The 16,095-nt window shown below is 48.6% G+C and overlaps 1 protein-coding gene across 1 annotated transcript in view; it reads right to left on the bottom strand.

Moving 5' to 3' along the window:
* Positions 1-16,095, bottom strand: part of FRAS1 (Fraser extracellular matrix complex subunit 1) — a 194,287-nt gene that overhangs the window by 5,800 nt on the left and 172,392 nt on the right. The window contains exons 55-70 of the mRNA XM_064510451.1: positions 15,379-15,723; positions 14,922-15,082; positions 14,169-14,316; positions 13,034-13,239; positions 12,415-12,571; positions 11,476-11,676; positions 9,917-10,104; positions 9,436-9,711; positions 8,148-8,380; positions 7,584-7,744; positions 6,872-7,086; positions 4,510-4,660; positions 3,618-3,725; positions 2,020-2,179; positions 937-1,053; positions 335-501 (exon numbers count right to left, since the gene is read on the bottom strand). Of these exons, the coding sequence (XP_064366521.1) occupies positions 335-501; positions 937-1,053; positions 2,020-2,179; positions 3,618-3,725; positions 4,510-4,660; positions 6,872-7,086; positions 7,584-7,744; positions 8,148-8,380; positions 9,436-9,711; positions 9,917-10,104; positions 11,476-11,676; positions 12,415-12,571; positions 13,034-13,239; positions 14,169-14,316; positions 14,922-15,082; positions 15,379-15,723 (2,994 nt within the window). The remainder of the gene's footprint in view (positions 1-334; positions 502-936; positions 1,054-2,019; positions 2,180-3,617; positions 3,726-4,509; positions 4,661-6,871; positions 7,087-7,583; positions 7,745-8,147; positions 8,381-9,435; positions 9,712-9,916; positions 10,105-11,475; positions 11,677-12,414; positions 12,572-13,033; positions 13,240-14,168; positions 14,317-14,921; positions 15,083-15,378; positions 15,724-16,095) is intronic.

Here is a 16,095-nt window from a genome sequence, read left to right as displayed (position 1 = left end):
AGAACGGTCAGGTTAAATTCTCTGAAGGACAGCAGGGAGGCGACGAGACAAATTCAGCAAGACAACCTTTCCCAGAACCAAATGCATCAACTAGAAATGGATCTGGTTTTCGATGGGTTTTGATTTGCATGTGCAGATGACAGAATATCGTGCCATAAGCACATTCCTGTCTTGTCTTCTGGTCATACTATTACAGATCCACAATGTGCTTAAAATGCTATTTGCTGCTGCAAAAGAGGCAAAACCAAATCTGGGTTTTCTCTTTCACAGAAGCAGAAGTGATGAAGACAGAAGCATTAGATACATGTGGTACAGGAAAGAGAAAAAATCCTACCTTTTGAAAAAGCCCCTTTGTAATCCATTTCTGCCAGGGACATTTCGGATTTGGTAGGATCCATCAAAAACACTTTCTCGTTGTTACAGAGTTGAAACTCTGTATTTAGGGAGTAGACAACAGGAACTGGGCGGTTTGTCTGCTGGAAGGCAATCGGGATCAAAAATCTAAAATTGGGACAGGGAGGGAAAAAGGAGAGATTTAGTCTGGGCTGTTCTGAAGTTACACACCTATGTAGTCACTTTACCTTCCCTCCCTCCTGCTTTATTACTTGCGGGCCAGCAGCCCGCACTACAATGGTGTTCAACCCAAGCTGACCGGTTGCCCTCACCCTGCCCAGTTCTCCAGTAACGGCGCAGGGCCCTGCGCAGCCAGTCAAAGCCAGCTGACGACAGGTTTGCTTTCCTTCGTGTCTGGGGACAATCTTTTACTGCCTTGACAAGGGACGGTCTCGGTCACAGGGGGATGCCTGAGCCGAAGAGGAGGCCTGTCCCCTCCCCCTTCTGCAGCTGTTGTAGCATTGCCACATGCCTGCTGGGACTAGGCAAACAGCCCAAGCCAGCTAAAACTGTCCTGCTGACGAGCTGAGCGCAACTCCTTACCGTTCAGGGGCATGAGCTGTGCAGGCCAGGGGCTTGTCTCCAGGCTCGATCCATGGCTGTGTGGGCTGTACGGTACAGGGGATTAGGAAGATCGTATACTCGCCAGAATAGTCCTTCCTGGAAAGGAACAGGAGACACTGTGGTCACCAGATCAACTCCAAGCTGTTCACCCGGCTGAAACGCTTGCCTAAAACCCACCGTTTTCTAATTAGCGCAAGCGAGGGAGACAAAGTTCAGAGCAGGACTCAACTCACACTCAGAAACCTCCATTTACCCTAGCAGTGTCACCACTGGTGTCTACCTAGACACTGGTGTAATTCCTAGAAAAATGCATTTAAAAGATGGACTTACTTTTTTTCTACTTCTACAACAGAGAGAGCAGGGGTCTCAGCACTGCCAGTTGCTACCTGCGTGCTCTAGCTCTGAACCCTTGAGTAAGGCCGGCTCGTGACCACTCCATTGGTGGCTCTGTGGCTGACGAAAGGGCAACAGGAACTGCTCTCTCCGGCCTGGACTTGAAGCCACCAAATCCATTTCCCAGGGTCTCCAGGATGGTCACTGTCGCAAGGAGCTAGCAGAAGGGATCCATAGTTTCTTAACACAACGCCAGAGTTGAATAGCTTTACTTGGCCTGCCAGGAGCTGGCTCTAAGAGCAGCTCTGCTGTCAGCACTGCATGGAAATACAATGGGCCTCCTCCCCTAGCACAACTCTCATCCAGGCTCACTCCAGGGTGAACACGGACAAGGAGAGGGAAAAGAACACCTTCCTAGGGGCTTACAAACTGGACCCTGCCTGAGGAAGAGCACAAAGAGGCCGTCAGGCCAACCAAAGCTAAATTCAGCCACTGCAGGGCAGGGGGAACAGAGACCAAATGCCACCAGGTACAGTTTAGTAGAGCCAAACACACGCATGCACAGTCTCATGCGGGTGACAATTACACCAGCAACTACAGCTATGATGGTGAGCAGAGGAACAGTGTGGCAGTATGAATCGTTCCTGCGGTGCTGCTGCTGTCACTTCCCCAAGCATTTGTCGCTTCTGAAGACCGTCTGCTGCAGGCGTCTGAACCCGCTGTCCTCACCTGTTATAGGAGCTGGTGGCTCTCCAGAGCTGATAGGGCGAGTCGAACGTCTGAGCGCTCCACAGCAGCTGCAGGTCAAACTCGATCCCTCCCAGGTGCTCTGGCGTCCTTAGAAAAGACTTCACATCTGGCAGGCTGTGGTGCTCCATTACAAAAAGCCCTGCGGGGAGGACAAGGGATCCCTCAGGGATTTGCCACTGGCACTGCTCTGCACCTCTCCCTTGGAGGTGTCAGGTCAGGCAGAGTGCTGGGAGCCCCCATGCTGCACACCTCACGCAGTGGGACTCCCCATGGCAAGGGGGACCCCAGCTCTCGAATTAAGAGAGACTGGAGAGCCAGCACAGCAGAGTCGCTATTGCTGCCTCATGTCCAGGAGCAATTTTTGCTACTGGTAGTAGCAGGTTGGCTGGAGCACGCTAGGGGCAGATCTCAAACACACTGCTGACCAAGACAAACTCTAGTGCTTCTGCAGCCTGCTGCTGCCCAAATACCAGCTGTTCCAGAAATGGCAGCGGATGCCCCTGTCCCCCCTTCCCAGACATGATGCTATGCTGCTCCAATCTCCTATTTAAAGCAGGAGCTGTGGCACATTCATGTTAGATGGTAGTAAAGGGCATGGAGCTGACCTGCCCATGGGACAAGAGATGATGATGAACACAGTCCATACGTGAGGTACTTGTTGTTAGATTAAGGCTTTTAATCTAGTGGATAATGGAAATTATTAAACCCAAACCAGCCAGGGTTTCTGAGAGGCCTAGCTAAACAGCTGGCTAAGTTGTTATATTAGGCATAAAGACATTAGGAGGCTTGGTATTAAAATGAAATTTGCATATACTCCTTCATTTTAATATAAGAAAGTTCTTGGTAATTGCACAAGCAGAGCAATTAGCCATGGAGCGTATCTACGGGTTGGGTTTGCAATGCTAGCAAGCTGAGTGATAAAGATATTTGAACATCGGGTGTCCTTGTGTTACTGAAATCTGATTCTGATCTTCAAAATAGCTGGGAAGTCCACAGTGAGCAACACTGTGTGTTTGATACTTTTAGAACAGATGACTCATTTAAGACTAACGTTACGTGACAGAATAACCAATATTAACTCAAAGTATAAAGCTAGAATTACTAGATATAAATCTAGCTAGCTACCTAGTGAGTTTGGCAGCCAGCTATGAGGTCTGCTTATTAAGACCCTTCTGCAGTTTTGGCAATAAGGGTGCTGAACCTAAAGCTTGTTCTGCCTGCACAAACAGACAATATTTCCAAGAGCAACTTCCAAAACCTTCCAACATGATAGTTCAGAAGGACTATTCTAATGAAGTAGCAGGTTTCTAAACGACCTCTCTTTGAGTTCTGCCTGCAGCCAGCCCAGGACAAGCAGAAGACCTCAAGTTCTTCTCCATGCAGGCAAGGCACAGGGAAATGACATACAGAAAATTAAAAGAAAAAAAATACCAAAGAGCAAATTGGCTCTTGGGCTGAAATACCTCCTTTGAATATGAATCCTGTCCTCAGCCATAGCTTGTTTTCCTACCTCTGTTTTCAGAATAGGCCCGTATCTATATGGTGCTCCCTTTCTCCATCAAGACTAATACTCATACCTCTAAACTTGGCTTGCGTCTTGAACTCGATCACCAGGCGGCCATCCTCGCGGATATAGATCCTGATGATCTGCAGCCGGGCCGAGAGCACGCTGTCGGTCTGAATCCCTGCATGTGCAGCAAGAACAAAGTCACTAGAGGCTGCGTGGACCAGCAGGCCCTAAAGCGAGCTCTGCCAGCCCCACGTAGCCCCAGATGTGTTTGTGGGAGGTCCGGAAAGGCACAGTTCAACTGGGATCATCCTCCAGTGAATCAGTTACAGATCTCCTCCATTATTCACATATGCTGCCTAAGTCCTACTGGAGCATAAAGGAAGAAAATGCACTGACTTCCCCTTCTGACTACTCTATGAATATAACATATTTTACACCAGCTACATATCAAGGTAACCGTTCTAGATGATTGTTTCTGTGCACTCCTTGCCTTAATTCCCCAGTGTCCCTCCTAATACCAAGCTCTGCGAGTCCCTCCTCCAAAATACTAAGTATCACCACTGCCAGAAAAAAATTCAAGGCAAAGGAGGGTCCCCAGCAGAGGAGAGGGCCACATAGGGTTCACCGCTGGGAGTACCACAGTTTTAACAGACAAGGGTAACTATGAGAAGGAAGTCTCCCGATGAGAGCCAGGAGGTTGAGGAACATGACTGCAGCTCCCACACGGGAATCACTGGAAAGTGATGGAGAAAAAACTCCAGATGTGCCATAGAGAGCAGCTTCTGCCTGGTGGTGGCGAGTTAGGTGACAACACAGGCCTTTTCCTGCACCACTTTCTAGGGCTCAGTGACAACTGCTTCAATTAACAGAGAGGGGCGGTGGCAGGGCAACAGCTAAGAAAGAAGAAAAACCAAGAACAAAACAATTTCCTCAGCCCCCCTCAAATCCCTCAGACCTACCTGTTCTCCAGAGAACAGTATCATAGAAAAAGGAGAACTCCATCTCGGTGTGATGCTCCAGAGATGCCCAGCCTCTCGGTGCCGTCACATATATGTAGGACACGTAGAGTGGGACATGGACTGTTAAGAAGGACTGAGCAGAGTCCCGTACCTGCCAATAAAACCCCAAAAGGTGGTTATGCACTGGCTGGAGGGTTGACACTGGCTCACACTCACAGCACCCACTGTGCTCAGCTTCTGCTCTGTGAATGGGAAAAAAGCCAGAGGAGCGGCAAGGGAAGCCTCCTTTCTTCTGGTCCCTGTGGGTATCAAAGCTTCTCTCTCCACAGGGGGAATCACAGATATCCTAAGAGCTTGGAGGACAATGTCAGGAAGAAGTATCCCTAAGGCCATAGAATGTCTTTGCCCCACAGAGCCTAGGCATTATTGCTAAGTAATGAATGAGTACGGCTGAGGGTAGGAATCTTTTCCCTTGGAGCAGGGATTATTCTAATGTTTGGGTGAGGTACTGCAGGGTGGTGAGAACAGCTTTTTACTTGCCATGATGTATATTAGCTTATTTGTTTGCACACACACACGCACGTGCTGCACATTAAGGAATAACTGATAAAAACAGCAAGTTTGAAAGCATTTAACACCCTGCCATTCTGGGATAGCCGCTCAGGAAGGTCTTTTTCTCTTCTCCAACTCACAGCACAGAGGCATGTGCTCACCCGTGTATGCACTGGAGGCGAGCCCTTCCCCCTCAGTGCCCAAACTGCTCACTGCAAGAATCAGGGGTCTGCGTCCGTGCTGCAGCGCAGCAGGGCAAGAGGCGAACTCCCGCGGGGCCGTGTAGCTGCGCTGGCACAGAGCTCAGCGCGGTGCGCGGCGCTCTGCTGTGTCCCCGCAGCACCCTCACCACCTCCGCGTCACACCGCGCTCTGCGGCGCTGGCGTGCCCAGCGTGGGGAAAGCTGCTGCCGGCGCGCTCTCTTACATCACGCAAAGTGCGTGCGTCACTCTAGAGCCATTAATACATGGATCTGAATATGTGCAATGGGCATAAATGAAGACAGTCTCTCTGTGGGTAAGCAGAGGCATGCAAGTTTTCCAAACTCACTGCAGTGCTGGAATTCACACTAAAAACAACCAGCTCATTTTCGAAAAAGCTATCGCTGGACCGCCATTGGAAAAATAATCATGAAAAACTGTCGGGAAAAAAAGGTACGCACATACAGAGCGCTCCTCATAGGCTACAAAATCCCTACAACAAGTCAGAGATGACTGTGTGAACTTTCTTTACCTTTTTATGTAGGTACTTTGGACAAAGATGCAGTTTAAATACGTATAAGTGTATCTCTCCTAATGCTAAAGTACACACTGTTGTCATTAACACCCCAAACAAAAGGAGCTGTGGTCACAGTTTCATCTCCGAAAAAAAAAAAAGCTTCTAATTCCATGAATTAAAAAAAAGCAATTTGGCTTGCTCCAAACTGCCTGTAAAAGCATCTGCAACAGCACAGCATCCTGGCTGAATATACACCATTTACTGTCTCCAGAAGGCAGCCGTACTCTGCAAGCCCCTCGCAGAGCCCAGAGACACTTCCCAGACTGGCTGGTGCCAGCCTCCACATGCTAAATTATGCAGTCATTCAGTTCAAGTAGCTCCTCTGCATTTGTGCAGACAACTGGAGCTATAAAAAGAAAGTTAAAGTATTCCACACTGGCAGGAATTAAAAGAGACCATGCTGGGCATAACGTTCTGACTGGGAATTTACGGTAGGACTCTAATGGAGGGGAGATATTCCCTCGAGGGAGATCTGCGTGTATAATCCGTCCATAAGAGGGCAGTGGGACACACCAAAGCAGGGAAAGACACTATTTTACAAAAGAATGTTGCTGGCTTGTAGTCAGTAAACTAAGAAATGTCTTCAAAATTCCCATGACGTCTCTCCACTGAACTACTGGGGGGTACAAACTGATGTGCTTCTACTCCCTGTTCTCTGCTCATTTATGACAGCTAAGAATGCAGTCAAAACTGCTAAAAGAATACATCACAGGCGAGAATGTTTTGTAGCTCCAGTACCCCATTATACTTAAAAAAAAAAAAAAAAAAAAATGCACTGTATATTTATAAGCTCTTACTCTGTAGAGTAAGAGAATGAAACCTACCTACCCCAACCAAAATAAATGAATGAGATATATTTCACAAAGAACTACTCTTCTTTTGCTAAGAGGAAAACAAACCCAAACATGCCTCTGCTGTACAGAGCAGAGCAGAAGATAAACTTAATAAATATTCACAACCACATGGAGGAGCTTTGCCTGAGAATGGGCAAAGACCTCGATTAGGTGGAAGAGCTTCAGACATGGCACCTCACCTGGAAGTCAGCGGTTACAGAGCCTCCGCAAATGTCAATTAACTCGGTCATGTCGTAATAAGCGTCGAAAGTCCAAATGCAGCTCTTCAGGTTAAGGTGTTTGTAGAGCTGGATTGTCTTTGGCTCCCTCACCGTGGGGTCAAACTGGTAGGGACGATCATACCCAGGACCAAGAATGATACTATCCTGGGTCACTTCATCCAGGAATCCTGCCTCTGGGATCAAGAGACATCAGGGAACTTATCACTCCAGATTTTCAACAGCTTGAAGGCAAGTACTGAGGTCCCATTTTCACTCTCAAATCATGTCAGTGCCTTTTATTGTACTAGGGCTTAATGGCTCCTCTCCATTATCCTAGAGGTCAAACTGAGTACGTACTGGTCTTCACGGGTAAAAACGTTACAGGAATGGGTAACAAACTTACAAACCTATCCATTAAAGGTTAAACTTTAAAAAATGCAAAACAACTTGGGTATAAAATGAACAGTGTGAAGTACAACAGCCCGTGCCCACTGTGAAGCAAGCTGCATTCACAGACCACGTTACCCTGATTGTCAGGAAACTCTGCTCACAGCTGTTAGTAGAGGAAGATGAATTACTTTTTTACGTAATATCAAAAGTGCCCAGAGGAAGACAGAGCCCTCTCTGCATTTCTTTACTGGCTTCCGGCAGCCCCCAGATTCAGAATGCAATAGCTGGCTTTAAAGATTACCTGAGATGCCTTTAAGGTCTCTGAGGGTGACCAGGTTGGAGCAGACATGCTGGTGCCTGTAGATGGACTCGGAGAGCAGGAAATGCAGATTGTGCAGTGGCAGGGTGGAGATGAGGGGCAGCATCCCATCCTGATGAGGAATTTGCACCGAGATGTGGATCCTGGAACAAACGGTGAATGAGAGGGCAGAAAAAGCAGCCCTGGCAGGCACGGGAGCCTCATGCGCTACCCTGTGCCACACGGAAGCAGTGCATGGGCAGGGTAAGCCTGGTAGTGGCAGTCTGGTATTTAGGTACAGCGGGATTTCCTTGTCTATGCCTCTGTTCCTCAAACTGTCCCACCAGCTCCCAGGTCGTTGCCTGCGGGGAACAGCACCTCTGCGGTGGAGCGGGGCGAAAAGAGGAGAGCGCGAGCGCTGCCCTGAACACCCTGCACTGCTCACAAGAGCACGCTGCACGGAGGGACGCGGTTTCGGACACGCACTCTCCTCGTGGCCCAGACCAGCTCTGTAACCCCGAGGGGCTCCAAGGAGGACCGCGCACGCACCCTGCTCCCAGCTCACACCTATTGGGATGTTCCTTGTGTTTGACGTCCAGGTACTTCAGAGCGGCAATGAACGACTGTGCCTGGAAACCTCGGGCCGTTCCCGCTACTACTGGGGTGTGACAAATGGCACTGTCTGTCCCTATGGTAACTATGTTGCTTCTCAGGGGGGTCCCCACATGGCCGGCCTTGTCCACAGCCTTGGCCACGCAGCGCACATGGAACCGCCGGCTGAAATAAATGCTGTCCAGCACCTGCAGGCAATGAGGAGAGACAAACACGCATGGGGGTCAAAAGCACCTTCGCAGTGACATCTTACCGCATCCCAAAACCACCTTGCCCTGGTGCTTTGATGTGGCACGGAGGACAGGCACACGCCTGCACGTGCAGACTAGGAGCATGCACATACTGGCACCTGCCTGGCCGTTTTGGCACGCAAGCACAACTGGCCTCTTTTTATCCATGCTGCAGAACACACTGTAATATGTCATGTGCTTTACAGCTGCCTAACTCTGCCCACATACTGAAAGAAGGGGAAGAGGGAGCCTGAGATGTCATAACCTGTCAAACTCCGTCTGTCCCCTGGCACCAGAGAGTTACTGAAGTGTCTGAGTGCTCACAGCTGCTTCCCAAGTCAACAGAAGTGGTGTTTTCAGCAGGCTCAGTGAAGAATAGTACTAAATTTTCTGAAGCCTAAAGAAAAAACAAATCCCCAAACAGGCCCCCCATGCTTCACTCCAGTTCCCAAGTCCAAGGAGACTTTACGTCTGAATCTCTGTGTAACTGAAGTGCATGCCACCCACGATGCATTGCTCAGACTCCCCCTCTTGCACAAGTGGGCATGATTCAGAAACACCCCTGGATGCCTGAAAAGCACTGAGACACCACACACAGCTGGGAGCAACTGGGAAAATCCCCCAAAGGAAAAAAGTAATTCTGTCTGTGGAGCAGGGCATGAACCATCCAGAGACACAGAGGTCTCGGGCCACACACAGAGCAACGGGGCCAAACAAGCGCCTGAAGAACAGTGGCTCATAATTTGAGCCATGCCCCTCCTGTACCATAAGAAGAGAGGAAAGAAAGCGGGCAATCACTCAGCTGAACCCTGGTAATACAGGTTACATCAGCATACTGAGCTGTCATTTGGGCACAGCCACTTTTCCAAGCGCATGACTTTTCAGCTGCAGTAATGCAACCAAATTTCACATGTGAGTGATCACACAGCTCACTGACTGAGTTGCCACAAGCCCTCGGCTGACTTGTGTCATGTGCTCTTGTACCCTTGCCGTGCCAGCACGTAGCCACATACCTTATGGTTGACGCTAGTGAATGGTGTGTTGTCAGTGATGGTTTCAAAAGGTGACCTGGCCCCATTGCCGTCCGTGGGGGTCGCTACTTCCCAGCTGAACTGTACTGAAGACTGATTGATCCCAGCCTCACTGCAGCGTTCCTTCATGACCACATACTTGGGGAAGTGAGGGTCACAAGGAGTGACACAGATGAGCGGATAGCCTGGGGAAGGGGATTTCTTAGCACCCTCTTTGGTTGCTCCTTCCACACGGTCATAATCAGCCAGGGTGACGACCTGTATGGATGCAAGACAGCAGCATTCAGTCAGACAGGGACAGTCGGGGGTTCAGGGAAAGAGCAACAAAGGCAATCCTTCTTCCTCCTACACATTCCAAGCCTGCCACGTTACTGCACCTCTTAATTTTATTTCATAAACCCCATTGGGGTTTTCAGTCTGTACTCAAAAGACTAAATCACATTCATCGCAACGGAGAACTTACCACAGGAGGTGCTGGAAGAATCAGGCTTCCCGCCACCTCCTGATCCAAAATAGTTACTATTGCAGTGCTGGTATCTCCAAGAACAGCATCCACTGGGTCATCTGGACCCAGCACCAGTGAAAAGGACTCATGCCACTCCCGGTCTTCATTGGACATGATCTCCACCTTAAAGATGATGTGGTTCACACCTGTGAGAGTATATGTAAGAGAAACAGAAAGAACTCAATTCATCACATTGATGAACCAGATATTGATCTAAAGTTCCCACAGAATACTAAACAGCTTGTCTAGGTCATGACCACTGAAACATTATGATAAAGTATGCATTATGGGTTTTATTTCCACTCATTTCCATTAATAATTGACCCCCCCCTTCCTCATAGGAATCTATTCTATACATAAAACTCCAACTATGACAACTAATCTGATTGATCAGGTGATAGATTTACTAGCAGATGCCATCACAGGATTAATAAAGCCTGACTTATATTAGCTGTCTGTAATAAAAATCTACAGTCCAAAGTACACCCCATCCCTGCTGTGAGCATCTCTGCTCCGACTCTCATGACAGTATGCAGAGCTGCTTGGTGAGGGCTTCCTGGTCTCAGCAACATGGTCTGAGCAGTCTTACAGGATCCTGAAAAACTTCTGATGAGCCTTACATTCCCTGAGGACCACTTTACCATCACCTGGCAGACACTAGTGCTTCTTTCTCTGTTCTGATCACCCTTCTTGTAATACCTCAGCCCTTTCACATCACAATACTCTAGCTGTAGCAAAGTGCAGGGCTGCAGCCCAGGGGAGTTGCACTTACTTTAAAGATGACCACATGGCAGGGCCTTATGTAGTATATTTAAAATATATTACCAAGAACACAGAAAAAACACTCAAAAGGGGGAAAAAAAAAAACAAAAGAAAGAAAAGGACCCTTCTTATCCAGCACAGGCACTGTAAAGGGATGAAGTGTGGAACCCAAGAGGAAACACAGCAAGATTTGGGATGGCCTTCAAGTCTTCAAGTGACATGAATCCCTGTGAGCAGACAGTCTCAACCATCTTTCTGTTTCCTTAGACAATTACAGCCTGCTCAGTATTGTTTTTTTTAATGTCTTGGGGCTTTCATTCTCTCTTCTGAGGAGCTGGTGCTCAGAACAGAAGCCATTATCATGGGAGGTCTGAGCTGAGAATGATTAGACTGGGCGAGGAGGAAAGGGGAAGGGACATGCCTAACACACAGAAAGGGGAAAAGTCTTGCAACCCACTTGTAACACACTGGAGAACTGCACAGCATTCCCTTCCACAAACACTGTGATGAGCTCAAGAACAAACCTCAAATCAAAAATACATCTAAGGGATTTGTATTACCTTCCTATAGCTGATGCAGCCACTCCACCAGGAGCAGTTAGACCGACACTGATGTTGTAAGCCTCATGCAAAAAGCGGCCTTGTCTCCTGACAAGCCAAGTCTCCTGAATATTTATCTTCATTGTTCCTTTCCCACATGCACAAAACATCCCTGGTCACATCCCCCCTCGAACCTCCCCTCCAAGGATCCTTTACCTGGGCTGAATTTGAGCACTCGACTCTTGGGATAGTAATCCACTCCAGCCTGAGCTGAGCCATCACGGGTGCTACAGCGGACTTTTGAGGTCCTATTCTGATCCCCTCTCCGGACCACCTTGATATTTAAAACAGCAACACCCTCCGGGCCAGGCGGTTCCCGCACTTGATATGAAGCTTCTTCAAACTCAATGGTGGGTGCTAAAGAAACAGCAGTGAAGAAAAAGCCAGGTTTGCACCACAGCTGACTGTTTATAGATGAAGTACATTCCCCTTCAGAACCTGGGGTAAGCCCCTTTCAGAGCATATCTATGCCTCTTCAGAGCCAGGGGCTCCTCAAAGCAAGGGCCAAAACTGCAGCTATAAGGTTTCAGTGTGAACTAGGGCAAGGGAGAGGCAAAACTCTCCCTTGCACTGGGCTACAGAGGAAGGCACACGACTTCTCCACCCCCAGCCTCCCGCTGAACCACATGTCCCTGCTCCATGCTATGTGATGGAGACATGGTTCCCATTCCTGGTCACACCGTGGGGACATACCATTCCCCTCTCTCCCCACAGATCTCTCCAGGCTGTGGCACTGCAAAGGGAACACAACAGCTCCCAGATGAAGCACAGCAGCTCCCTGTGCGACTGCAGGGCAATGGGAGGTGGGACAAATGGGTGCGTGCAAGCCCGTTATTTAATCCCTGCTGTAACACCATGACCAGTGCACAAAGCCCCCACACCAGTGACCACATGATGGTCCTGCCCATAGATCAGTGGGTCCCCCAGCACACAGACCAGTATTTCCGTGACAACAAACCAAAGCTGTGATCATGCGACTGAAGGCATTCCTTGTGTACTGAATGGAACTCAGAACTGCTGATGAGACTGTGCTGACTACTTGGAACTACATCCTGCGCTACAGCTCCTACATCCTTCTGGCACCTCCTCACTTACCATCCTCGTCATTGGTGACAGTTATAGTTGCCATATCCATCTTCCCAATCCTAGCTCCACTCCAATGGTTTCCAAGTGGGCTACCAAGATAGACCCGGAACTGCTCTTCTGGTTCAAAGGCAGAGTCATCACTGATGTAAACAGTGCAGTTCTTCACCTAACAAGGAGGAGAAAACAGGAAATGTTCATAAATCCCCTGAACCCACTGGAAGGCCAGACTGCTTCCTCACCATCTAGCGTTTAATATCCGAGTACTGTCACCCTGGAAGAAGCACTCTTTTATTTCCAAGGCTATTTCTTAAGGTTGGAAAACCAGCATAGTTACATGATGAGACACAGCAGCGAACACATCTACTTCCACAAATCGAGAGCTCTCTGCTATAACAGTCCTTAGTCCTATTGACATAGAGGATTTGCTTTTGTTGTTTTAACCAGTCTCATCACGAACAAAGACTTCCTCCAGACTCCTGTCATATATCCAGAACCAGAGTATTTGTGACTTTAAGCGTTTGTGGAACCAGCTCTGCAGAACGCCTCAGACACCAGAGAGTCGATGAGGAGATTGGAACCTCTCCCATCCACGGCTCTTCATTCTCCCTATAGGATTGGTTCAACTCACCTTCTCCCCCTTCAAAAAGGTGATGCGGGACTCCTCTGCATCTCTCCTCTCTGCAAAGTCCTCCATGACTTCTGCTGTCTGGCTCTGGGTGTAGCACCTGACAGAAGACTCATAGCTCAGGTCTCCCGTGCGGAAGATAGGGATGTGCAGGGCACCCTCCTTCTCCTTCACCATGTACACATCCTTGCTGAACTGCATACTGGGTACTGCAGGGGGTAATAAGAGTCAAGCAGCAGTGAGCTCCCCCCCCACCCCAAGAGAGACAGGAGCTAATGGAGGCATGTAAACTCTTGGAGAACTGCTGCATGGAGTCTGACAGCCAGAGAATGAAATGACAGCTTCACTGTGCCTCAGTAAAGGATCTGGGTTTAAACAAACCAGTGACTGACTTATTGCCATGAGCCCTCCACGGACAACAGGACTTGTAGACCCTGCTGTCCCTCAGAAAAGACATGGTATGTCTCTTAATGACCTACTCCAAAGGCTGCTGAAACTTGTTTCTTCCCTAACATTTTGGTGCTGCTCCAATGTGCTGGAGAACGAGACAGGCCTGGAAGCGTAGGGATGGTGTGATTGTGAGGCATGTCAGGAAGGGATTATATGAGGACTCAGTACTGAAAGAGGTGCTTGGTCTCAAAGCATTACGTCGCTGTCTGTGGACAGACATAAAATAAATGGTTTGCAGCAAGGAGGGCAGACCGCAACAGAAGATATAAAGGCAGAGTGATTACAGTCTACTGCAGAGTTAGATTATGCAGGTGGGGCTTTCTTCAGCCAAGCAAACACGAGAGAGGTTAAAACACAAGAGAAAGGAAACATACCCTGAAACATTCTCACACAGTAGGGACTGTGGCCCACAGACAGCATGAATGAGGACTGAGCTCTGAGCAGAGGAGACAAAGCCTGCCTGAAAGCAAGGGAATCCTACTGGACAATTCATTCTGCACTTCCAAAGACTCCATGCTCTTGTGGACAGCGATGCACAGAAAGAACAGGGTAGCCAAATGGAATGGGAGGATCCCAAAACCATAGGCTAAATCCAGCCTAGGAGTAACTTTACTTGGACAAGTCTCCCGCTGTGCAGAAGAGTTGAAGATGAGCCTAGGATGGACCAGAGTTGCCATGGATAGCTTACCATCTTGGAAAATATCATTAATGGCCACTACTGCTTGGAAAGGCTTTGTCAACTCAGCTCCATGGGGTGAACTGAGATATACAACAAATGTCTCCAGCCCTTCTATCACCGGGTACTGAGCATCATCCAGGATCGTCAGAGTGCAGGACTGAAAAGAAAGCAGAAATCCCACTTTTAGAGATGCAGTCTCTCATCCTTCTGTGAAAAGGCAGAGATTCCTGCCACTCGCATTTGGGTATCCCATTCAGGCCTTTTCTATGTTCATTAACCAGTGACTGTTCTTCTGGAAACAATGTTCTAGATCAATCACGCAGGATGTTCTCAGTGAAGCAGGCAGGAGCACTGACCTGATGCGAATCTGTGCCTGACAGATTCATTAACACTTCTCACGTACCATCCAATTGCCTCACCTCCTTTGAGGCTGTTAACAGGCAGCAGTACCTGGCACACAGTAATCATGCATTAACCCTCAGCTTCCTTTATAAACCCCTTCCTTGTATAGCACTTCCCATCCTCATCTCTCATGTTTAGGAATCCAGAAAGACCATTAAATGCATGGGTGGTGTGAGACAGCTAAACACAGACCAGAAGTCAAGAATCCATTGCTATATGATCCTTTAAAAATCCATTGTCCAAGCCTCTTGACGCAGGAACAATGTCCTTCAAGATCTGCTGTCAAACACCTAACCAGTGTTGAGTTACTCAGTGTCATCAGACTGAGCAGACTCATCAGCGACTGAAGGGGCTCCTTACCTCTTCTGTCCTGCCTGGCCTGAACTCTATTTTCCTGGAGCTGGGGATATAGTCGATTCCTGGGCTGGCAGATGGAGGGTCTGATGTCCGAGTGGCACACCACACAGAGATGGGGATGGAGAGATCAGGTCCCTGCCGGAGGACTGGAATTTCAATGTTTCCTGTATTATCAGTTGCACACAAGAGAGCCAAGATTAGCAGGCAGACAGACACCACAAAACCACCTCCTCTCCCTTCATCACTGCCCCTGCACTGAGCACAGACCATTGCAGAGAACAATCCCCAGCCCTCCCTCAGGGGCAGAGGAAAGTACAGAAACCCGCCAAGAATCTTCTACGATCTGCAGAAGTGCACTAGACCCCTCTTTCTGGTGCCTCACTCTGGTGAAAACGTGCATTCACGGTAAGCACCCCACACACTGCACAGCAGCTCCTGGGGAGCCCCTGCTGTTCTTCACCTGCAGCCTCACTGACGGTAAAAGTAGCATTTCCCAGGAACACAGTAGAGGCATCGTTGGGACCACTGATGAAGACGCTGGCTGAAGCCAGGCTTCCAATGCGGGCATTATCGGAAGCATCAGCCAATACGATCTCAAATTCCTCCTCTTCTTCATATTCGCTGTCATCAATTAGTGTGATGTCACATGTTGACATGATGACACCCGGCCCAAAAACAATGCGGCTGTCATCTGTCATCCCCCGGGACTTGAAGTCGGAGCCAGACTCCAGCATATAAATACTGCTTCCCCTGGCTGATCTGGAGACAGTGTAACAAATGGCAGACACGGTGTTGCTGGAGTCTCCTAAGATGCAACAGAAAAACCCATATGTCTATGCAAATTCTTTTACTCTATTTGGTGGAGAAGTTAGACATTACTCATTTAAATAATGAATAAATTAATTTTTAAAAAAGCACCTTTCACAAAAGGGGTGGGGGAGTATAAACAACACCATCCTTGCTCCTAAACTAGCACAAAAGCAGGCTTAGGTCTGACTTCCACGTGTACGACAAACCTGCACTCTCGGTCACTACTCTCTGGGAACCGATGGCGCTTGCCTATGAGAGAATATACAGCACAGTGACAGGGTCTGCACAGAGCACAGGATCTAGATCACAGGGAAGAAGCAAACAGAAACAAAGGTTTGCTTCTGCTCACACTCGCAGGAGAAATGGA

Source organism: Dromaius novaehollandiae, chromosome 4 (genome assembly GCF_036370855.1).
Source record: "Dromaius novaehollandiae isolate bDroNov1 chromosome 4, bDroNov1.hap1, whole genome shotgun sequence".
In the NCBI taxonomy this organism is placed as follows: domain Eukaryota; kingdom Metazoa; phylum Chordata; class Aves; order Casuariiformes; family Dromaiidae; genus Dromaius; species Dromaius novaehollandiae.
The sequence above is the reverse complement of the archived record's forward strand: the minus strand, read 5'-3'. Positions and strand labels throughout refer to the sequence as shown.